The sequence below is a fragment of the Thermobia domestica genome, chromosome 11 (assembly GCF_964235325.1).
Source record: "Thermobia domestica chromosome 11, izTheDome1.hap1.1, whole genome shotgun sequence".
Lineage (NCBI taxonomy): Eukaryota > Metazoa > Arthropoda > Insecta > Zygentoma > Lepismatidae > Thermobia > Thermobia domestica.
The window spans coordinates 77,508,880-77,533,579 of NC_137464.1; the positions used below are offsets into that span (position 1 = coordinate 77,508,880).

Consider the following 24,700-nt stretch of genomic DNA (forward strand, 5'->3'; position numbering starts at 1 on the left):
CCTTCCATTTTCTTCATTCCACCATTTCATTCATTTCTCATCTTCACTGTCTCCTTTAGCCTAACCAGCATAATTGTGGGACGTAAAACTCAAAGATTTCATTTCCTTTTTTTTTTTTTTTTTTTTTGCTTCAACCAATAAAGTAGCCATTTGTAACTACAAATAAAATATTAATTCACCATATGTTTATAATGAATAAACCAATAGAAATGTTCAAATCAGTTGTAAAATCTTTCAATCTTCCGTGTTAACTAGGAACCAAATATAATCTATTCCGTAAATATATTGATATCACGAGTTATATTATGGTTATCGCAAGCGCTATGTAACAAATTGTCTTGATGCTTCATGTTATATGTATTGACAGTGTGCGAATTACAAGAGGAATGAGGGGGAAATCTCCTCTGATAATAACAACATCCTGTATTACCAAAGGGGATTTCCCCCTCATCCCCCTTGTAATTCGTACACTGTCAACAGATGTAGATACGAAGCGCCAAGAACACTTTTTATAAAATGACTGTGGCAACCTAATTAACTCGTGCTATCAATATATTTACGGAATAGATTAGATTTTGTTGCTAGTTGAAATATTTTAGAATTGATTTGAACACTTATATTGCTTCATTCATTATAAACATATGGTGAATTAATATTTTATTTGTAGTTACAAATAGCTACTTTATTGGTTGAAGCAGAAAACAAAAAAAAAATGACTCCAGCGGGAACTGAACCCGAGACCCTTTGCACGTGATTCGCCGATGCTCCTCATTTTGCCACGCCCTCAGTTGATAATTTTACGCGTCGTACGGTATATGCGGCGAGTCGAAAACTTTAAGACGCTTTTTCTCCACTATTTTTGGCTATTGCGCTCTCCCAGTTTGTAATATTAACACTTTGAATGTGCACTACCCCCTCGCGAGAAATGGCCCCAAAGTCTGCTTTCTCCATGTAAGCTGAAAACAATATTAGTAGTTTGTACCACACAGCGTGACCAGATTTTCTTATTAGAACGTTACTGGCACTAGCAGAAGCTGAGGATTATTGGGTGTTAGCATAACTCGTCCAATTTGCTCTGTCTGCCTCACCTTGTTGCTGAGAGGGATAAAAGAAAATAAATCTAATAATAATAATAATAATAATAATAATAATAATAATAATAATAATAATAATAATAATAATAATAGGTATTCTGCCATTATTAGCAGGTCACTTGCTGCAACTGATAATCTTCCATGCTACATGGTCTTCGGCTAACCTCTTTATCTTCGCGTACGATTTTTCTATTTTGATATCGTCCATTAATTGTAGTCTCCATCACTCCCTCCCTCTCTTTCCTGCCACCATAACCTCTAGGACGTCCTTCATGATATGGTTCCTTCTTATCCAATGTCCAAACCAATTTCTTTTCCTCTTGATAATATCTAAATTTGTTCCTTTCTCCCCTACCATTTCTAACAGCCTTTCATTCGTTTTCCGCTCGACCCACCTAATTTGCTCCATTCTTCTCCTCACCCACATTTCGAAAGTTTGTAGTCGTTCTTCATAATTTTTGTGTAATGAATCAAATAACAGAGGTTCAAAATTTCCTTGCGTTCAAGCAGTGGTGCCCACCCTCCCTAATGTCCATGACGCAACCCCGCCCCAATTGTCTACCCGTAGGTGTTCTTCCATGAAAAAATCTTCTTTTCGATTACTTTTTACACTCCCTCAAACATATTTATACAGATTTTTCAACCTCCCCAAATATTACAATGACGCACTTTGCGTCATAGCCCCCCCCCCTTGTGGGCACCCCTGGTTCAAGGGTGTAAAACACCTAAATATTAGGCCTGGATACACCTTTACCGATTTTCAGTAGAAGAATAAGGGCCAAGATAATTACTGTTCTTGGCAAGCTGAATCCGTATTCAATGTAAAAGAAAGAAGACATTTCTCGTGCTATTTCTTGCTGATTCCGTTTTATGGGAATCTATATAAGAAAACCATTTCTCCCTATTTCCTACCGTTCTAGGTCTTAGAGATAAAATATTGAAATCGGAAGTAGTTAAATCTACCACTTTCGATTTCAATAAAGGGTGAAAGTGACACCTATTTTTGGACGCTTACCAGAAACACTTTTCGCTATCTCTTACAGTTTTTGTTCCGATACTTATGAACAAATAGGGATACACAAGACACTAATATTGCCTACGAGATGGACGAGAAATTTTCCGAGTCTCATGGGCAACACTACTTCGTCTAAGTTTTATATCTCAAACACTGTTTTAGTGTTAAATGATTCAAACAATAGACCTATAAATTTATAAAGTGATTGTTCGAATACAATGAAGAGCATTTATCAACGCTTAAACATACGTAAGTCATTACAGAATACACTTCCATAATAATGCTTTAAATCATCACATCTTTCACGGAACTCTCTTTAGAGGTCTTCACGAGCCGGAATTTTTAGCCCGAGCCTAGCCCGGCCCGTGAGTTTACAATGTGAGGCCCGACACGAGTCCGAAATATGTTTTAGCATTTAGGCCTTAGCCCGGCTCGAGCTCGTGTGATAATCAAATAAGCCCGAAATAAAACGCAAAATTGTATTTTTATTTACAGCAATTAGTGGTTTACTTTTGCAGTTGTACTTTAAAAGTTCTCCAGAAAGAATGGTGCAATATATATCGTTGTAGAGTATATTTACAAAGTTAGGCCTGAAAAAGCCCGAGAAATATGGTTGTATATTTAAAAATTCACGGCTCGAACCCGGGCCAAGCCCGAAGTGATATATGTTTTGTAGGCCCGAGCCTGGCCCGCGGGCTCGGTTTAAGCCCGTGCAGACCTCTACCCCTCTTGGAGCGGAAGAATTCTGATAACTTCCAGATCAAATTAAGAAGGAAATCAGAGCATAAATTTTGTACATAAATTTACAAAACGAGACGAGAAGAACTCTCAGAGAATCGAAATGAGACGAAACAATTCTTTGAGAATCGATAAGAGATGAGAATTCGTCACAAATTCACGAGACGAGATGAGAAAGCCATATATTCCGTTTACCCTCATGGGCAACACTACAAAAGACGGAGTTGAGGGTATCTTGTCTCGAAAATACGTCGTGAAAATGATGTCTCAAAAAATGTGGGTTCGTATTGGGAAAGCTCTCTCTCGTTAAGAAAATTCTCTCATCTTGCCTCGTGCACAACCCTACATATATATATATATATATATATATATATATATATATATATATATATATATATATATATATATATATATATATATATATGAAATGTTTCGGTTTAACGTCCCACGATTATGCCCTTTAAGTTAAAGGAGACGCATTAGACAGACGGAATCGATGTAATTACAATATTTCACAAACCCATCCATAGTATAGTTTGTTTTCAATCTTTTAAGAATGTTTTAATCTTTCGTCTGTTTTAAATAGAGATGCAAGGGCTCGGAAAAAAACCGGCTTTTTTGGAAAAAAACTCGGTTTTTTCTGCTTTGCTTTTTTTGCTTGAGAAATTTTGGGCTTTTTTCAAAATACTGCTTTAAATTGATAAAACATACTTTGTATCGCTTCTCTATAACACAAAAAATCATTTAATTAGTGGTTGATGCTGATAATAATATAAAACATCGAAAATAAACTATGAATTTCGAAAAAAATATTTCAAACAATTTTTCTTCAACATATTTACATTATGAATTCCACAGGATTAACCAATATATATATTAAGAATTTTTTAACCTCCTATACACAAAAGTAAGCAGAGTTGGCAAGAACCGTGGTTGTTTTTGAAAATGCCAAAAACACGTTTTTTGGGGGATGTTTTAAACCAGGCTTTTTTGGTTTAAACCAGGCTTTTTTGACTTTGATTTTTTGCTTTATGTATTTATATTACATATTCACAGAAATAAGTTTGTTTCGCCTTGATGTTATTATGCAACAGCGGGGTTATGCCGGAAGAACTCCCATAAGCTTAAAGAAGTGCGGTCAGTAAATTTCTTAAGTTGAGAATCTCCCGCCCTAGCCATTGGGAAAATCCCGTCATTACTTGAAATGTAAGACAATAACGGGAAAATCCTGTTATTGCTTTCCATGTAAAATTTAAAGGTCAACGTACCATAATCAGTACGCTAAAACTGAGGTATTAAATTACAAATTTAGTACCGGTACGTAGATATCATTGAAAGTCCAATCCAAGCTAATGTTGGAAGCTACGTAGGCAATCGATAAATTTTGCCAATTTCTATCAATATATTTAAGCAATATTGGCTTCTTTATAAAACAACACACATTTAGGGATGCAGAAATATACAATTTGGTTTGTTTCGTATATTTAGGCTTAACATCCTTACGAAATACCGAGGTTATCAAGGAGAAGACTTTCGCTTAAACTGACATCCGAACCGCTACTTGGGTTACGCATGAAAGAAGGGTTGTGGTTCGACCGAGAATTGAACATGGGACACCTTGATTAAAAGGTCAAAGGGAAATAAAACTATTGCAGGTGGTTTGATATCTGGAAACGTCACCATGAAGTTCACACGATTCGCATTTTTCATTCTTTTTATTTTTGTGGTTTAAACCAGTTATTAAAAAAAAAGTTGGTGTTAACCAGCCAACCCTAAAAGTAAACACTTCTTTTTAAAGAATACACAAATAACTAGCAAAATAGTATGTAGTATTTTTACTTCAAAATATTCCATACCCTATTTTTGAAACAAAATAAAATTAAAATAAAACATAAGAGAAATACTTAGATTTATATGATACACTTAAAGGCTCCACATCTAGAGCTTTTGGTTCTGTATATTCTTGAAATTCTACAGTTAAGTTTTATAGAACCACCATCACAGTTTACCCAATCCTCAAGTTTTCTGAATTTTTAACAAGAGGGATTCAACATATCATTACGGAACTCCCCCCCCCCAAAAAAAAAACTACGGAATATATTTAAGTTGAGCTAAATACAACTGCACAACAAACATGACTGAGTGATTAGCTTTTGAGCTTCTATCGGGAAGTCCGGGATTCAACCAGCATTCGACCATTCTGACAAAGCTTTTCTTCATTCCATCTGTGAATGTAGAAATAGTGCGTGTACTGTGAGTTGGGCGACTTCCTTTTTTATTGTTTTTATTGTTATTATTACTAATTACCAGCAGTGACGGTTTTGCGAAGGTTAGGGGGGCGGTCTTTCGGACTGAAGCCCGTTCCCCAAAGTTACGGAATGTCTGCAACAAACGAAATATCTATTATTTATGCCTTTACTCATAAACTTTAAGCTCCCGTCAAATAAAAATTACGAATGTTTAAAAAAACTAAACATTAGTAAGAAACCCTTCCCAAAATACTTTTCTAAATCCGCCACTGATTCTCAGTATAAAATGATTTTTAAAGTTGTATCCGGAAGATTATTGCTAAACATATAAACGAAGCGAAATATTAGTTATGCCTGTACTCATAAACTTCAAGCACTTCCCAAATAAAATTAGGACTTTTTAGGAAACGAAACAATCAGAAAAAACCCTCCTAAAGTACTTTTCTAAATCCGCTACTGATTATTTGTATAAATTGGTATTCAAGGTTGTGTCCGGAAAATTACTGCTAAATCACTTCACAGCTACAGTATAACAGAAATGTGGAAGTACGGTTTGACGGATATATTGAAAAACGTACGCTTTGACGGATAAATAGAAAAACGGGCAAGTTTAACTTTTGCGCTAGAAGCTAGAGTACTAAAAGCTCTTAGAAATGAAACACGGATGACAAACTAGAGAAGAAAAAAGATGTCGATAACTCAAAAGTTAAAATAAAGTTAAATAGCCTCTAAAATTACCCTCTAATACTACATTCTTCATGTTAGCTTTAATTCGTAAAACATGTGCTCCATCCATCTTGATGGTGAATTTCAGAGCGAAATATGACATTCAGGTCATGGAATTCTTATCTAACTATAGAATATACTATAAGAAAGCTATTTAGATAGAAAAATCATGAAGTTGAAAAAAGCCAAAATTTCCAAAATTCTCGTTTTTTTCCCAAAAAAGCCGGCTTTTTATGTAAAAAAAAAAAAAACATCGATTCAAAAAAGCCGGCTTTTTTGCATCTCTAGTTTTAAATCTGTTAACTGTAATGTAGAAACGGGTTATGGCATTTTAAAGTCAAAAGGAAGTCTACTATTAAATTATAAAATTCTATTCAAACAGAGAGATTTATTAACAGCACTGCTCTTTCCTCTTACAATAATTCAACAGGTAGTACAGTGATTTACCCTATCCACAGTTCAATTGAAAAGATGAGCCTGTACCATGATCTTCCAGGAGAAACACTGCTACTTGACGATTGAATGTTTGACTGCTTGAAAGATGATGCTATGATCCCCGCTGCTTCCACCCACCTTTTTATTTAAAAGTTTATCTTAACAATGAGTTTTATCTTCAGTGTTCAATTTCATTTTAATGTTTAATTACCTGAATATAGGGTGTTAACATGCAGAGACATGATTTGGCTCGTCCTTTTTGGTTTAGTTCAGTTTTGTTCTAATTTATAGAAAAATACTTATTGCAGAATGTTTTGTTTAAGCACAGTCTTCGGGGCTGTAAACTAATAAACAGAGTCGTCAGCTAGCATATATTTTTTTTTCACGCACGACCCTAGCCACAGGAACTAAATACACGTTTCTGATTGGTTGCAGTTTGCAATTGTCCAAATTTTCTGGTGCATGTATTGTGTATTATAGTAATAGAAGAAAAATGTCACTTTGTTGAAATTGAAGAAGAAAATTGAAGAAGCAGATATACCTAGGTATATCATGGGAGTCAAGGTGGAACAGAACGAGCACTGCGGGACTTCTAACCTGTTCCTCCTCCTCTTCTTCTTCTTCTTCTCCTTCCTCCTCCTCCTCCTTCCACTACTACTACTACTTATACTTTGGATTCATATAGCAAAACTGCACGCGTAACGTAAGTAAATCACTTTTTTGAGTATTATTTTCATCTTATTTTATTGAAAAAAGTGTTATGAAATAAAAAAAATATTTTAAAAAAAAGTTTCCTTAGGCCGTGTTTGAACCCATGCCAAAAGCAATTATTGTTATTGGCCTGTTACGCTAGCACGCTCGGTTACCAGAACCGACAGTAGCAGGTGTTTGATTTCTGTTATATGTATGCTACTTGGCGAGAAGCGGATAACTTCAACCAATAAAAACTACGTATTTAGCTCCTATGGCTAGGGTGGAGCTTGATTTAAAATAAGCCGTCAGCTATCATAAAATGTTTATATCACTTTAATGACAATTTTTCTTCTTTCTTCCTGGCGTATTTGTGACATTTGGGAGTTTAGAATAGAAATTAAGACGAAGAAAATCAATAAATACAAACGAACGAAATATAACTATTAATAGTTTAATATAATTTAATTTCTTTCTTTTTCCCCTCAGATCTGATGTTGCTTTTGGTGATAGTTCCGGTTCTTGCAACTGTAAACGGAGAATGGGTACAGTTACCTGTGATTCACTTCACGTCGCAGGACTCCTCAGTAAAGGATTCAACGGTGACTCACAACCAGGAGACCGAGGACTCGAAAGCAGAAGTTCCACCTGTTCAGAGAAACAGTTCCGAAGCCAAGCCAGTGGTTCAAAAATTGGTACTATCTGTAGAAAATCTCAAAACCATTCATCATCAGCTTTTAGAATCTTTAAACATCAAATCAGAACCGACGACTGTTGAAGAGAAGAACGTTTATCTCAACAGATTGAAAAATAAAATTCTTAATTATATAGGTTTGTAGACTTTGATTTTTAAATCTTACTAAAGGTGATATATGGTTTCATAGTGGGCATGACAAAGCTTTTAGGTGTAAACATAAGTGACGATCTTTCATGGTCTGTTCATATCTGCACTTTAAACAAAAAACTAAGTAGCGTGTGTTTTGCCTTATACAAACTTCAAGGTACTGTGTCGAGAGAAGCACTTTTTATCTTTTACTACGCCAAGTTTAATTCATTAATTAACTTCGGGATAATACGCTGGGAATCTGCTGAAAATAGTTTAAGCACTTTCCGATTGCAAAAGAAAGCGATTAGAATAATTTTTGGATTACCCACAAAAACAAAATGTAAAAAGGTTTTCAGAGAAGCAAAAATTTTGACACTCACCAACTTATACATCTATAAATCTATTCTTTTTACTGTGAAAAACGGGCATCTTTTTATCTTTAACAAAAATGTTCATAGCCATAATACAAGACTAGGTAGTGGCATATTTGTGATGCATCAAAAATATGCTAATATAAGCAAAACCGTGTACATGAATTGTGTCGGATTGTATAACAAACTTCCTCTGTACTTGAAAAATATGACAAATGTTTCTATTCTTGGTAAGATATTATATAATCTACTCGCTGAAAAGTGCTATTACACTATTAAAGAATATTTAAATGACTCATTAAGTGAAGAGTTGGTAACAGATACTCGTGAGTACATGCCTGGTGTGGTACAGTTACCTAATTACGATGTAAATTGTCGCGTCTTTATACTTAATATATCCTATTATGTGGTTTTGTATTTTCGAAAGATGCATGATGTATACCTCTGGTACTTGGCCAGGGGCGGATCCAGGGGGCGATCAGGGCGATCGCCCGTCCTCCAGAAGAGGAAACTTTCTTAGTTTATATATATAAATAAAACCCATCCCAGAATTTGGAGCCCTTAAAGTAGCAATATGACAACCCACCGCCTTCCCCCAGAAGTCGGTCCTGGATCCGCCCCTGTACTTGGCAATATTGTATGTATTTTTTTTTCTGACTACTATAATGCTTGCATGAGAATTTCTCGTGTTTTGTAAGCTAATGAAGCAGGCAAATAAATGAAATGAAATAGTTAAATGGTATCCTATTCTATAATATTCTATAATATCCGTTGTTTTTCGTTCGAGTTTATAATGGGATTGATTGATCGGAAATATAATAGGATTGATTGATTGAGGATATAGTGAGATTAACTGATTGAAATATACGGGGATTGATTGAGTATATAATTGGATTGATTGAGGATATACTGGAATTGATTGGAAATACAATGAGATTAATTGATTAGGAACATAATTTGATTGATTGGGTATAATGATGTTGATTAATTATGGATATACTGGCATTGATTGATTGATTAGGAAATAATAAGATTGATTGGTTGGGAATATAATGGGATTAATTTATTGGGGATATAATGGAAATATCAGTACCGAGGTTCGAGGATATTTGTTCCCGTTTATTATAATAAATTAATTAACTTAAAACATCGAATAGATAGATAGATAGATAGATAGATAGATAGATAGATAGATAGATAGATAGATAGATAGATAGATAGATAGATAGATAGATAGATAGATAGATAGATATAGTAACCTGAAGTTTAAAAACCGCTAAATTGTATGATCTGTTAACTTAAACCTTATATACAGTACCCAATATATCGACGAATAAACGGGAATCTTGAGGCAAATTTAATTTAACAAACACGATAAATAGTTCGTTTGTTTGTCTTTAGGTTTCAATAAAAGTTTATTTTATTTTATTTTATTTTTCGTTGCCAGTAATTTACATAACATTTCAACCAAAACATTCAATCATGTTTCTTACAAGGAATACTTTCTGACGGTAAAAATAATTTAGAAAATCTAAAAAGTGGGTTGAGTAGATCACCTTGTGTAAGATGTAATCTTCAGTAAAGTTGTAGCTGCAAATCGTCATAAGTAACAAAATTATAAGGCAACAAGTTATCATGCTTATCATGAATCGTAGGACTGTCTGAAGATGCAAGATCGGGACTATACGGCTCATACATGAGCACCTTCCACCCAAACTTCTCGAATTTCTACGAACAGAATCAGCAACATGGGTCGTGCAATTTGCAGCACTAATGTTAGGGTGTTTGTCACAAATTGCACGATGCAACTTTGTCAATGTTGTTTCATATGGTACAGCATTCACAGTAGTCCCGTATGTTGGAAAATCCACCAATAGAACTCCTTAGATATTCCAGAATACAGTAGAGACAAAAATACGCAGTAGGTCTGAACTTTACAGTTTACAGTTGAGCTAGACTCAGTGCGTTTCCTTTCTGAGGATTTGTTTTACTTAAGGCTTTTAATTTTGTTTTGTGGAATTTTCAGACTTTCACAACAGTTATAATTACTTTATTACTAGTATTGCACTATTTATTAAAAATATTTGACTACAACTAATTAATACAATTGTTAAAACGTTAATACTGTTTTTTAGACTTTATTATTACAAATCGTTTTTGTCTGCAACATTTTCAAACCTAGGTACCCGGTTTCACTCCATGTGTATTTGTTAGATAAAACATGGTGTCCCTAAACTTAACTTGGGACTAAACGTATTTACTTGCTCTCAAAACAATGCTTATTAAGTGTTGTAAGAATAATGCTATTTATCTATCTATTCTCTGCAGCATACATTGAAGAAAACTTGAAGACCTAATGTTCAAAACTTAAAATGCAAATGCACGAAAACAACAAAGAGCATCACTGACAACACAACTGATTGCAGGCGATCGCTGTAATCGCCGCTTCTTCTCCAGTCACAGTATCTAGATCAGCCACCTAAGTTGACAAGAAAAGCGTTCATTCATATTGAAGAGGGGTACTTGGTTTAGAACAGACTACCTGGTTCTACTCCTCGTTCCTCTATTACCTCACTACAGTTTCTCATTTATTGTTGAGATGCATGTAAAGACTTTAATATTTATTTTTTATTTTTTTCGATCATTGTTTAGATTCATGGTCCGTAAAATCCATTTTGCACATTATCTTATTTAGGACTTGGCACTTAAATCTTTCAAACAAATCACGTCTTCAAAGGATCTACTAAATCCTCTTTATAGATTTCCTAAACCTGTTTTACAGTTAGGGTGCATTCGTTGTTAGTATGATTATGCCCCTCGAATAAACCATTCTCGTCTCCAAATTCACTACTCTTCAATTTAATTCTACCATTTTTTAATGAAAAATCATGTTCCCCAAATAATCTTATGGGCACAATCTGCGTCATAAAACTCACCTGTGGGACCAAAATTTATATATATCCAAAAGCACTTGCTGTATATTTAGCTTGAAAACATTGAATTGGGTATAATAAGAGCGTGAAGCTGATTGGCTAAATGGAATGTAAGGAAGATGGGCAAATTACATTTCGATAAACACTCGGTGACTTCATGAATAAAAGAAAATCTAATACATCACGTACAGAGATAGGTCCACGTTTATGGAACGAAGTGGGACATCCGCTAGACGTTCAGCAATTGCACAGTGAAAACACAAAGCAAAGCACTTACAAGAAAGTAGGAGTGTGGAAAAGACGCTAGCAGACTCTGCACAGTTATAGAAGAAAAACCTCTTCTAATAATATGTCAAGAGGTAATGTTCCTAAAATAGAAGCCACATTACCTCGTTGAGCTACTATATTGATATGTTATAGGAGAAAACCAATAGCATGATTGTCACCAGTCACCTGTGCAATACGTTAGCCTACTTCTTTGATGAAATTGAGATCTTCAGGCCCCAAGTAATATGGTCACGAATATGTATCTATCGAGTAGATTATTACATTTTCTTCTTTTCTCACATTCTCTGCAGGTTGCAGTAGCTCATTCTCGTGATGAAGTAAGAGTAAAGTTAGATGACGCGAAAGTGTAAGAACAGATAAAAACCCAGAGAAGAATCTTCTCCCTCTTCTATTGTACCAGCGTAATACCATCAGATCTTTTGCCGTTAGATCGCCTACATCCCTCTGGCTCACGAAAGATGAAACTTCCACGGATGTAAGTGCTCTCCATATAATGTCATTCACGTTGGAATGTCTCACATGTCTTACGGAGATACTTGGACCATTCTGTTTTGTTGGCGCATCACATTTAGAGCAGTTATGAGATTCTTTCATATCTATCTCTAGACGAAGTGCAATTTCAATACAAAAACTTTCATTGGAAAGGTGTAGTCATAAGGTGTGTGATGGTAATGCTTGTAGCCAAGCACATGATCTTGATGATCGCGTTTCCCAAACTGATTGTGAACTTCTTCGCATTATTTCAGGAGGACATAAAACGGATAGGTTTAGACCAGCCAGATATGCAGTCTTGAACATCAGATCGTACATGAAGTTCATCTTGATTGAGAAGTATCCCAGTGGTATACTGGGATCCATAGAACGACGCTAAAAGTCTAGGATACGCTAAATCGACAACCTGACGAATATCAAGACGTTCAGAATCAACTGGAAGGGAGCCCCGTATTCATGCGTTACTACATTATGCGACAAAACAAACAGTACGAAAATCACATCATTGGCATTTATTTATTTATTTGTTGTACAACATAATGGAACATAATAAATGTTGTCAAATGGATGTCAACTAAACGTTACTCAACCCATATTGTAAATTTAAGAAGATTCGTGCCTGCATATCATGTGTTCAAAATGTTGTCCATTACATCGAGCAAATTCTTCATAGTGGTCCTATAGATCGATGGACATGTTAGTGAACACGGGTTGCTGGAACGACAAAAGAATGAGCGAATTTTCTCTCTGAACTATGGTATACTGGTAGGGGGTTATCTGTTCGGAAAATTGCTTCCTTCAACATACTCCATATATAGGCGTTTGGAGACCTGAGGCCAGGGGAGTGGAAAGGATATGGAAAATCCATTTTGAGGGAAATCAAGTGATGTCCAAACTCTTGTGGGCAGAAGGACAAGTGACCCAGTTGTAATGTGGGCGGTAGCCCCTTCTTTCTGCATCCGTTGTTATTGTAATGACAAATTTTTGGTGCGGCGGAAACCTCGCAAAAGATGCAAGAATGGATCAATAATCAACTGGCGATCGATGTAGCGATCAAGGTACACATGGCTTTCATCACTGAACCATATGTTACTAATGAAGACTTCATGTTCATATGCCATAGCTCCAGAGCAATATAGTAGACGTAGGCGCTCATCTCCTGCAGTGAGATGCTGCTGCACACCGTATGAGCGGAAATAGGGCTCGTCAATAAACACCTTCTCCTCTGTTGTAAGCATGGGCGGAGTTAGGAATTGTCTCCTGGGGCCAGACCTTTTGTCTGCTGGGGGAGGGGGGGCACGGTAAATACAAATATGAATTGAAGTATCGTATAGGTGGCAATTTTATTTTTTTTTTAAAGTTGGGGGGCAATGCCCCCCTATACCCTCCATAGTTCCGCCTATGGTTGTAAGTAACATTATATTTGCGCCAACTGCACACTACGCTAGTCCACACACGACTGAGCACACGTGTGGCGCTCACAGCTCATACCATGTTGCATCTGCCTGCCATCCGTACGCGAATTTCAGTACTGTTTGTTTTGCCGCATACTGCATTTAGGTTACAGTAATGATTACAGTCCAGTTTTTAAAACGGAACCAAACCTTTCTAGTAAATCGACTTCACGCCAAGACGGAGAACAGCATAAAAATTAGATTAGTCTTGGCATAAGAACGACGCGCGAAGGAGGTAAGAGAAAAACTGAATTTACTGTGACTAGGGTCAAACGCGATATGAAATATTATAATTTTTAAATGTTTTCTATTACTAATATATAAACGACTGACAAATAGTATAGGCTAGTGATGTATTTTATAAATTCAATTTTGCATTTCGAAAGTTAGTCTAATTTTTAAGATGTGTCTTTATTTCTAGAGTTCTCTTCGAGAAGTCTATTCACAACTAGAGAAGCTAGAACAACTCAGGGAATGATGAAATTTCCATCAAACGAATCAGCTTTGACAACAATTGCTTTTCTTACTTTTGCAGTCTTTCTTGTAAATATGATACAGGTAAGTTATTTATCTTTTCTTATGTGTTTACTACCGTAGTGTTTCGTTACATAAATATTCCTATTTTCTGAAGAGGTGTAGCCACAGTTATGATTGTGTAATACAGAAGTAAAGGCTGGAACCAATATCTTCTTTTTATATTGTAATTTACAGCTCCTAATTACCGTATTAAAATAAACTATATATTGGGAAGATGATTCCAGATTTCCAGGATAGCAAGACAATAACAATACCAAAAGCAGCAAGTGCTGAGAAATGCAACAATTACAGAAAGATAAGCTTTCTCTCACATATTTCAAAATTTCTAACAAAATTAATCTCCCAAGATAGAAAAATACTGGCAGATCAATTTAATTTTAGGAAAATATCGGAATATAAGGAGCAATACTTTTCTACGTTAAGAGGACTGAGACAAGAAATAATTCAAGTTAGAAAATCAACATACAAGTACATAGCATTCGATGAGAAGTGGGTATCTATCAAGGTCACTGAATGATGAGTGTAAAAGCAGAGACATTGCTAAAAGAAGATAGACATTTATCGATTCATGAATTGGCACCTAAACTGAATGTTGATGTAGCAATATAGAACGGAATTGTTAAGGAGCGCCTGAAAATGTGTCGTGTTTGTGCAAGATGGGTGCAACGTTCGCTTATAAGGGAGGTACTTGAAGTGGTACGCGGGAATCTGCATGTGTTATATATCATTAGAAAGGTCACACTAAGTACACCTCACATGTGAAATATCTCGCTTGAATGGGGCCTGTAGGGGGCGTGGCGACCATTTGAAGACCAGAACAAAGCACGCTCCGAAACACCAGAAAACTTTAACAAAATAAGAAGCTATCATGTAATTGTTTTGAAACGTGGTATATATAGGTTTAAAAGGTAGCTGAATACGAATTGACATCAAATGTTTACAAATCAAAATGGTGGATCCAACATGGCGGACACAAATTACAAAGAAACATGCTATGAATCTGAAATCAGATATATGGAGATACTTGACGTCGTTGTGTATGAATCAGATGCTAAAAGTGTAAAATTCAAAATGGCGGACAAAATGTAAAATACTGCTATGGAACTGAAAGCAGGTAGATAGAGGTTCTCGTGATCGCTGAATACGAATTCAATGTTAAACGTACAAAATGCAATATGACGGATCGAATGTGGCGGACGCAAAATGCAAAAAATATGTGCAGTACTGACATATGTGATTCTTACGTATAGTATATAATGATGCAGGTAATGTTTTACAATAAACAGGGAGCGTGTTTTGCTATACAGTCATGCCAAAATTGAGGCAAGGAATGCAGGGCAGGTTTTGTAACGCACATGTAAGTTTTATGATATGAACAGATTGCAATTATAGGCAATAATTATTTTACTACCAACTCCCTTCCCCGAGCCCGAAGAGATACGCAGGGATCGACATGTGAAATATATCGTTTAAAAGCGCACACCGAGTACACTTTACATCTGTAACATCTCGCGTGAATATCGCCTGAAGGGTATATTGCGATTATTTCCAGATACCATCTGAAGATCCGAACAATGACAGTGAAAAGTACACGTTGGAGTTTAAAACATGCTTCCACAACTGTCTTTCTGGTTTCACATTATGACGTGTTCACTTGAGAGCCGTATGTATGACAAATGTCCATCTCATTAGTAGGGATGATACCGACAACGAAACTAATCTCGATCTCATCTCTAATTTGAGACCGAGATGTGCTTTTCCAAATCGAGACGGAGCCCAGGCTCCTTTTGATATGCATATGTCCATTCTGTACTTTTGCACTTCTTGTCCGACATATTGGATCCGTCATATTGTATTTTGCATTTTTAACATTGGATTCGTACTCAGCGACCACGAAAACCTCTAACTACCGACTTTCAGTTCGATAGCAGTGTTTTGCATTTTGTCCGCCATCTTGGATCCAACATTTTGAATTTTACACTTGCGGTATCCAATTCATACATAGCGACGTCGAATATATCTATATACGCATTTCAGATCCATAATCTGAAATTGGGATCCGCTTTTTTTGTAATTTGTTTCCGCCATGTTGGATCCGTCATTTTGATTTGTAAACATTTGATGTCAGATTCGTGTTCAGTTAACTTTTAAACCTTTATATATCACGTCTCAAAACAATTCTATCGTAGCTTCCTATTTTGTCCACGATTTCTGGTGTTTCGGAGCATGCTTTGTACTGATCTTCAAATGGTCGCCACGCCCCATTCAAGCGAGATATTGCACACGTGAGGTGTAGTCCAGTAAAGATAGCTCATTTTTCTGCCAAGAAAGGAACAAATTAGTAACAAGCTAAAAATTGGTATGGAAGTAGGGGAATGTGTCAGGAATAACATACTAAAAGTCCCCTAAAATCCCACTGTAGCTTTTCCCGCAATTTTGAAAAATGTCTGCCATCCTTTGATGACGACAAGAAATTTATGGGAATCGTCACCCTTGACGTTTATTCCTCTAGCCACCGTTCTAATTATCACAAAGCCGTGAATCATATATTGCTGGAAAGCTTGAAGGACACACAATCTAAGTAAACAACATATATCCCCATCATGCTAAATTTCTAGAAGAAGAGGAAGAAGAAAATATCTTTTTATTTCAAAAAGGTATATTTTCAGAAATCATGAAAAATTTGCAACACTGACAGTTATTGCACATCAACAAAATAACACCAACAGATGTCCTTAATATTTATCTAAATCATAGCCAACAATGGCACAACTTGGTGCAATACAAGCTGAGAAAAAAATGATAACCAATATTACTTTCTGACCTCTCTGTACAAAAGTGCATAAGGTGACATTCACTTTCACGGCTTTAGTCACCTTCTGTTATTACACAGAACCAAAACTTATATATCATTGGAAATCTTAAGAAACGTAAAATCGAACGAGCTAACACATATCAATCAAGCCCAATCTGTGGAAGAAACGTAAAATCCAAAATTCCGGACAGAACGTGATTTTCATATAAATTGTTTAAAATTTGTAACACTGACAATTATTCGTATGTTAACAAAACTCCACCGCCGTTTTCGCAATTATAATTATTAATTTACTTTGAAAGTGGCGTAATTTTCCCAATGGAGTGAGTTTTTATGACACACAGTTTTACACCACGTAATATAGCACAAAAAATATTTATTGACAGCATTAGAAAGTAACAGAAATTGGTAGTCTGCTTTGCATGGGAAAACCGTAATTCACACATTTAAAATCACTCTCAACTGCAATAGTCATTTGAATGTAATTTTGTTTTAAATGTCTTGTTTATAACTAGAATGCAATTTTCCTACTAGTATTCCTACTAGCATTTAGACTTATTTTATTAGAAATCAATGAGATTATCATTGTTATCTCGTTCATCTCCATGGTATTCATATTTTGGTTCTGCATTCATACATCCAATTCCTCAACACTGACGACATAAATTAGAGCACACAATTCGTGCTTTCTGATACCGCACATACGATCACAACCCTTTTCACAGTTACAGGATATTAAATGCGTGACATTACACAGAGTGGGTTCTTTGGTCATTCTTGCTGGTACAAGAATACCTCATAATTCTTTCCATCCATATCCAGTCGCTCGCGAATCATTTCCACGCCACAATTGAACTTGATGATATGCTCTCAAGATAGATTTTTGCAGCATCACTGATGGGTGCCAATGTTGCTAATTGCATTTCGTTGTGAGTAGGGCAGCGACTTACTGCACTGATGTATGAATGATACTGGAGTTCATCCAATGAAGATACTATTGGTGGACAATCGTAGAGTGTTAATAGAAATGATGTGCCAGCTTCAACCAGAGGTTGTACACTAGCATTATCGTGGTTGAAAAGTTCAATGGTTCGACATAAGTCTTCCTGGTTTTGAGATAATCGCAATGCCTTTTCCTTTTCCTGGCGATACATGATGGTAATTGCATGGTAAATGAGCAAAACAATTAGTACATTTTCCTATGTATCTTGCAACTTCTTAGTATTAAATTATTTTGTCATTTCTTCTCCACGTCGAGATGTGATGTGATGTACTGATTATTACCTTGTGCAAGCAAAATAATTAAAATAACATTCTCGCCAATTACTACGACGTGCCTACAAGGATTTAAAGACTTGGCTACAGCAGTATTAGCCAAGGAGTTATAAAATAGAGGATCTGCCCATACAACGAAATCGTGAAGCCATACGTCACAGTTTTTCCAGTACGCGCCTTTGGCGTGGGAGACCCGGGTTCGATTCCCGGTGGGAGCTCATGTGGTTCGGATTCCACGTTAATCAGTAGGTCCACGTCTCATATAGCCTCGCTGCTGAAAGGGACGCTAAACTAAAAATCAACTCAACTCAACAGTTTTTCCACACCTACTCAGCTCGCTCCACACCACTAAGATCGCAATGTTCCGAGCCAACAGTCATGGCGAAAACGAGAGTAGCCAATCAGACGTGCTTGTTCAGACGATGCTCGGCGGTTGTTTTTTGCTTCGTTGAGGAGTTCATAGAATGAAGATACGTATGGGTAGATCCTCTATTTTAAACCATCCTTGGTTCTAGTTATAAGTGCGTCAGCATCACTTGCTTGTTGGGTTTGAATTCCAGCTTCTGTCAAATGAACCATCAACTCACGGGTGAAATAATCCTTATTTTTTCAGTTACCGAAGAATTTATCTTTTGTAGTTGATAATACGGTTTCATTTGTAAATAATACCAAAACTGAGTTGAGTTGATTTTGAGTTTAACGTCCCGTTCATCAGAGAGGCTATATGAGACGTGGACCTACTGATTAACGTGGAATCCGAACCAGATGAGTTCCCGCCGGGAGTGGAACTCGGGTCTCTCACGCCAAAGGCGCATACGCTAACCACTTTTCCACGGAGGAGCTCAATACCAAAACTCAATCAACCTTTGACTCACGTCGTTCCCGTTCAGCGGCTTTTGTACGGTTTTCAGTGCAATACTCATAAAAAATAACTGTTGCTTTCGTTCCAAAGTATGTGAGTACATAGGATATATACGAGTTGGATCAAGGTATGTTCTATGTTGTGGCCAAACAACATGATGTAGAAGCCAGCCTCCATCTATAACGTACGAACTGTTTTCAATTTGAGTTTTAGAATCTATCCGATATTCAAACATGTGATACAAAGCAGAATTTTTCGTTTTCCTCATGGACATTTCTGTAAAAAGAGAAACTGGATAGGATGTAAGCTCGTAAGCAAAACACTGTCGGAGTTCTTCTTCGGACTTCCCTACGCATATAATTCGATTGAAGATTAGCATGCTGTTTACAGCCAGTACCTCATCACGAATGCGCACTGCATTGTGCATTGCGGATAGTGGGATTACTCTATCTTTTTGTTTAAGTTTCACATTTCCAAAATTCTATCCAAACATTCCTTCCGTAGCAGCCAATCTGATTTTCTTATATTTATCACAGTTGACCATTTCATTATCTACCATGTCAATACTTAGGGACGCGAGCTCCGGATATGAAGGGAATCAAGAATGCTGGCAAAACTATCGCAAGAATTTCTCTATATTTAATATATGAGGCGATTCATTGTTTTGGTACAGTTCCACATGCCAATCAGTGTGAATTTCATATCTATCTTTGCTTAATCATTTTTAAGACATTCTCGTAAGTGGCATGCTGTTGGCATACTAGACCCGTCTAGATGAGTGGATGACCCACTTTCAGTCATGCCTCTCACATGGGCCAGTCCATCACTACCCTTCATTGTTCTCATTAAAATATGCTCAATTGTCATATCAGACCATATACCACTCCAAAATATATCTTTCCTACGAATAGTGAAGTAACCGTCACGTGTAAATAGCTAGAATTCATGAGGATCCATTTCATCATCCACCGCAAATTTCTTATAAGTATAGATGTGCGTAGTTGGTATACAACAGATGTCCAGCTGCATGGAAGTATGGTAACATTTCTCGTATGCTGTGAAGATGAAGGTTCAAGTCTCCAGTTCTTTCGGCACGAATGAAAAGATGCATAATTTCTATGAGCTGAAAGTACAGAGCAAATAACTTAGAGGTACGGCGTTTTTTCTGTAGCGGTGTCCATGAATAACTTCAGGTCATTTGCAATCTTGATTATATTTGAGTGTTGAACAACTACATTAGCATCGGTACCTTCTTGAGTCATTAGAGAAATACAATAATTTCGCAATTCACGTACAAACTCATCAGTGGGGTCTAATTCATTAAATATATAGAATTCAGTTGCTAACTGTGTTAAAAAAATGAGCTCGCAAAGCACGAGCATAAGAATGGCCTTACGTCATCTATGGAATGGAGTTACTAGCATACACACAAGACCAAAGCTCTTCAATGCCACTAACTTTTAATATATATGGAACTGCTTCCATAAATGACATTAATGTGTGGAAAGCCACAAGTCTAACAACCATCGATGGTAATTCATAAGCATTTCTACATGTTGCTACAATGTCACACGCTTTAGCATACAAACGCTGATCGAACGTGACTAGGCACGCTTTTTGCTTGTTTCATGCACGTTCTTTGGTGACAATAATAAGCGCCGAGTATATAGCATCCATGCTTGTTGGCTGAAGATTGATGAAAGTGAAATCACTACTTAAGATGTTTGGTAGTTACTGCAGTTGCTTGTCATCAGCTGCATGAATCGCTTCCAATTCGGGCAAATTGATGTATTCAAACGGGACGCAGACAAGGTTGGACGACGACAAGCCTGGACACTTAATTTTGGTCGCTCCCAACAAGGTTGGACAACGACAAGGTTGGACGACGACAAGCATGGACAACGACAAGCTTGGACACTTCTCAATTTATCCTCTTGCGCCAGACTCGAACGAATTCCTGAGGTGTCCAAGCTTGTCGTGGTCGATCCCGACAAGCCTGGACACATCTCATTTTGGGTCGCTGACGACAAGGTTGGTCGACGACAAGCCTGGACACATTCCTAATGATGTCCAGGTTAGTCGGGGTCGACCCCGACAAACCTGGACACATCTAATTTTGGGTCGCTGACGACAAGGTTGGCCAACGACAAGCCTGGACACATTCCAATGGGCCGATTTGGTGCATTCAAAGCACGTAGCAATAAGTTTGTTTAGCGCTGAAAGAGCAGCATTGCGTGAATGCACCAGAAAGTTTCGTTCCGTTTCCAGGTTCGGGAGATGATAAATACCCCGGAAAGTAGCACCGCAGGCTCCATAAAGTTGCTTTGTTCTTTATTACCAAAAATATTTCCATTTTAATATAAATTTTGTGAAAATGAATATATTTGTGCGTGTGTATGAAAAGGTACAGTACAAGTTCGCGGGTATTGAGCTATTGGTGTTTTCTTAATGTTTGTTAAAAGTAATAACCATATAGAATGCGGTATGAATACAATTTCAGCATTAAAAATTACTTTCATAAAGTTAAAAAAAGGTAAACACTTTTTATATACAGGGTTTTTATGTACATTTAATTTGACAAATCAAAATATCTTTGGAACGAAGAACAATTTTCAAATTCGGTTTACGTAAGAAGATAGATAGTGTAGGGGGCACCGTGAGACGCTATAGAGTAGAATCTGTGGATCTAGTCTTCTTCTTCTTCCCGAGTATTATCCATATGCAAAATACTGATTCCCCATTTCATCCACGGTAGTTCGCAGTGGAACAACATAAACAGTCTCTTTAATGTATCCTACCCCACACAAAGTGAGAACAAGTGATAATCCACTATTAGAGATCCTCATGCCAGAAATTCTAGAAAATTTCTATGCAGATTTTTCGAATATCACTTCTGATACGAACATCACCCTTATTGGAAATATTATACTGATATTTCCAATAAGTATATTATAATGTATACACGGTGTCCGGTGAGGAAATGCAAAGATTTTGGGATGTGATGGGGAAGGGGGATCGGGAAGGTCATGCTAAGCAAAAATGCTTATGTAAACATAGGGTCTATTCCCCTTCGTTTCGGAGATAGGGATGGGGGTAACGTTTTTCGTGGTGCACTTGCCGATTTTTGTTTGAAACATTATAGCCCACCCTGTAGTTGGTCTTATGTTACATGCAGTTTATCCCAGTATTTTCTTATTTTTTAAAGGTTACTAGCCTTAACGCCCGACTTCGTACGGGGAGATCTAGTTTCTTAAAAATATTTTGGAATACTATTACCTATTTCTACTACATTATGCTACTACTACTACTACTTCTACCTACTACTACTACTACTACTACTACTACTACTACTACTACTACTACTACTACTACTGCTACTACCTACTACTACAATTACCTACTACTACTACTAGTACTACTACAACTACAACTACCTAGTACTACTACACCTACCTGCAACTACTATTACTACTACTACTTACTACTCCAACAACAACAACAACTACTACTACTAATACTACTACTACTACTACTACGGCGTTTGGAGTGTTAACATTGATCTAAGTGACCTCAAAGTCAAAACCTATATAAACGACACTAATATTGGTCATTTTCGACAAATTTTACATTTCAGCCCCTCCACCTCCGCCTCTGGACGCGCTAGGGGTGTTCCACTCCAACATTATTATCTGCCAGCCTATAAGCTATGCGTGTGCCAAGTTTCGTTCAAATCGGTGTAGTCGTTCTTAAGATATTTCATAAAAACCATTTATACCATTATTTATATTTCACTCCCTCCACCTCCGCCCCTGGACGCGCTAGGGGTGTTCTACTCCAACATTATTATTCGCCAGACTATAAGCTATATGTGGGCCAAGTTTCGTTTAAATATGTCGAACCGTTCTTAAGATAATTCATTAAAACCATTTATGCCATTATATCACCATTTAAAAAGCATTGTGTAGTGTTCCACCCCTCCCCCTCTGCAACGGGGTGAGTATAGGGTGGCTAACCCCGACAGTGTTGATTGTCTAGTAGCAAGAAATATTTGTGCCAAGTTTGGTTAAAATCGGTTCAACCGTCTAGGAGGAGATGTGGAACATACATACATACATACAATCATTTTTATATATAAGGATAACCGTTACTTGGTTAATAAGCCGTTTTTCTACAAAACTGGAAATACAATACTATTCCCAAACATACGAAAGCTCTACATTTCTACGTAGGAATACAAGTTACAATAAAAATTGTGACAATAATAACATTAACAATTAAAATAAGAGAAGAAATTATAATCATTATTATTATTATTAAACAAGCAAAATTGGTTGTTTCCAGTGGAAGACATTATTTAACAAATAAACCGATTAGTAAGAAATGTTTGCAGCTTCTAAAGAAGATAACAACTTGACACCTGTGTATAGTTTTCCCCAAATCAGAAACAGTTTCTCTACTGACAGTTTCTACTCAAGAACAGTGAAAAATTGTGTTACAAAGAGAATTAAAAAAAAAAAAAAAAAAAAAAAAAAAACCTCCGTTACTTCCCTATTGTATGCAGTATTGAGACAAATTGCAGACTTCCTAAAAGCCTGTTTCATTAGCTTTAAAACAAGCTATAATATGTAATGTACGACTAACTACAGGGTGTGCTATAATGTTTGCAACAAGAATGGGCAAGTGCAAGATGCAAAAAGTTATCTAAACCTCTATCTCCGAAACCCTATATGTTCACATAAACATTTTTGCTTAGAATGACCTCCCCTATCACCTCCCTAAGTCTTGGATCCAATATGGTGGCCGAAAGCATTTGTCATAAAAGTGCAGAGCCTAGACGCTGAGGCTAGAGACACCAAATGTGGTATAAATAATGATCATCACGAGGAGGTTAGAAACAGAAAATAAATTTGGGAAAAGTCTCCATCCTGAATCCAATATGACTCCTAAAATATAAGCACAGTATATGCACAGCCCGAACTACTGAACCTAAAAATACGATATTTGGTATAAAACCCTTTCATCAAACGTGCATTAAAAGAATAATAAAAATGTTCAAGAAGTCGCCATCTTGAATCCAATATGGCGTACGAGAATATATTTCACAGTCGCTGGGGATAGAAACACCAAATGTGATACAAATATTGATTATCAATATGTGATCACGCAATGAAGTATGAAAAAATCGTCATCTTGAATCCAATATCGCCTCCTTAAATAAAAATCAAAGATATATGTATAAAGTGCTGAAGTTATATGTACCAAATTTGGTAGAAATATTTTTGAGAATAGGCAAGTCAAAGAAACAACGCCAAATTTTGAAAAAGTTGCCATCGTGGATCCTATTTGGCAGCCTAAATAAAATGAAGAGTGTATATGCACAAACCAAATGGCTGAAGCTATACAAACACAGAGTTTGGTATAAATGTGCACTATGATAAATTGGTAAATCCATTAGGTAAATTGGATAATACCAAGAATGTAATGGAGGGAATACGAGGGTATTCGGCGTATACTCACCTTCAATTTTGAGACACCATTGTATGGCTTCCTAAAATTTATAAAGTCTATATACCGCATCTATAGAGTGTGTAATAAATGTCAGAGCGTATACCCATCTAAAATTTTAGGATGACATCACTGGAAACTTTGAAAATGTTGTCATCTTGAATTCAATATGGCAACCGTACATACAATTTCAAAGTATCCAGCATTTCCGCACAATGTAAGCAGATATCTTCGCTTTTTTTCTGTATTTTCATTTTGTTGGTTCAGATGCCAATTAGTAGTTGTTTCGATTAAAGTCATATACAGGAAAAAGTTCCTATTTCGTGATTGCGACCATATTGAATCCAAGATGAAAACCATTTCAAAGTTTCATATTATTCCATTTACGTAGTCAT

The 24,700-nt window shown here is 36.5% G+C and overlaps 1 protein-coding gene across 1 annotated transcript in view; it reads left to right on the forward strand.

Moving 5' to 3' along the window:
• The window catches only part of LOC145663603 (uncharacterized), a 177,523-nt gene that overhangs the window by 102,333 nt on the left and 50,490 nt on the right, over positions 1-24,700 (forward strand). Inside the window, exons 2-3 of the mRNA XM_081729712.1 lie at positions 7,437-7,778; positions 13,733-13,869. Coding sequence (XP_081585838.1) covers positions 7,442-7,778; positions 13,733-13,869 — 474 coding nt within the window. The 5' untranslated portion in view covers positions 7,437-7,441. The remainder of the gene's footprint in view (positions 1-7,436; positions 7,779-13,732; positions 13,870-24,700) is intronic.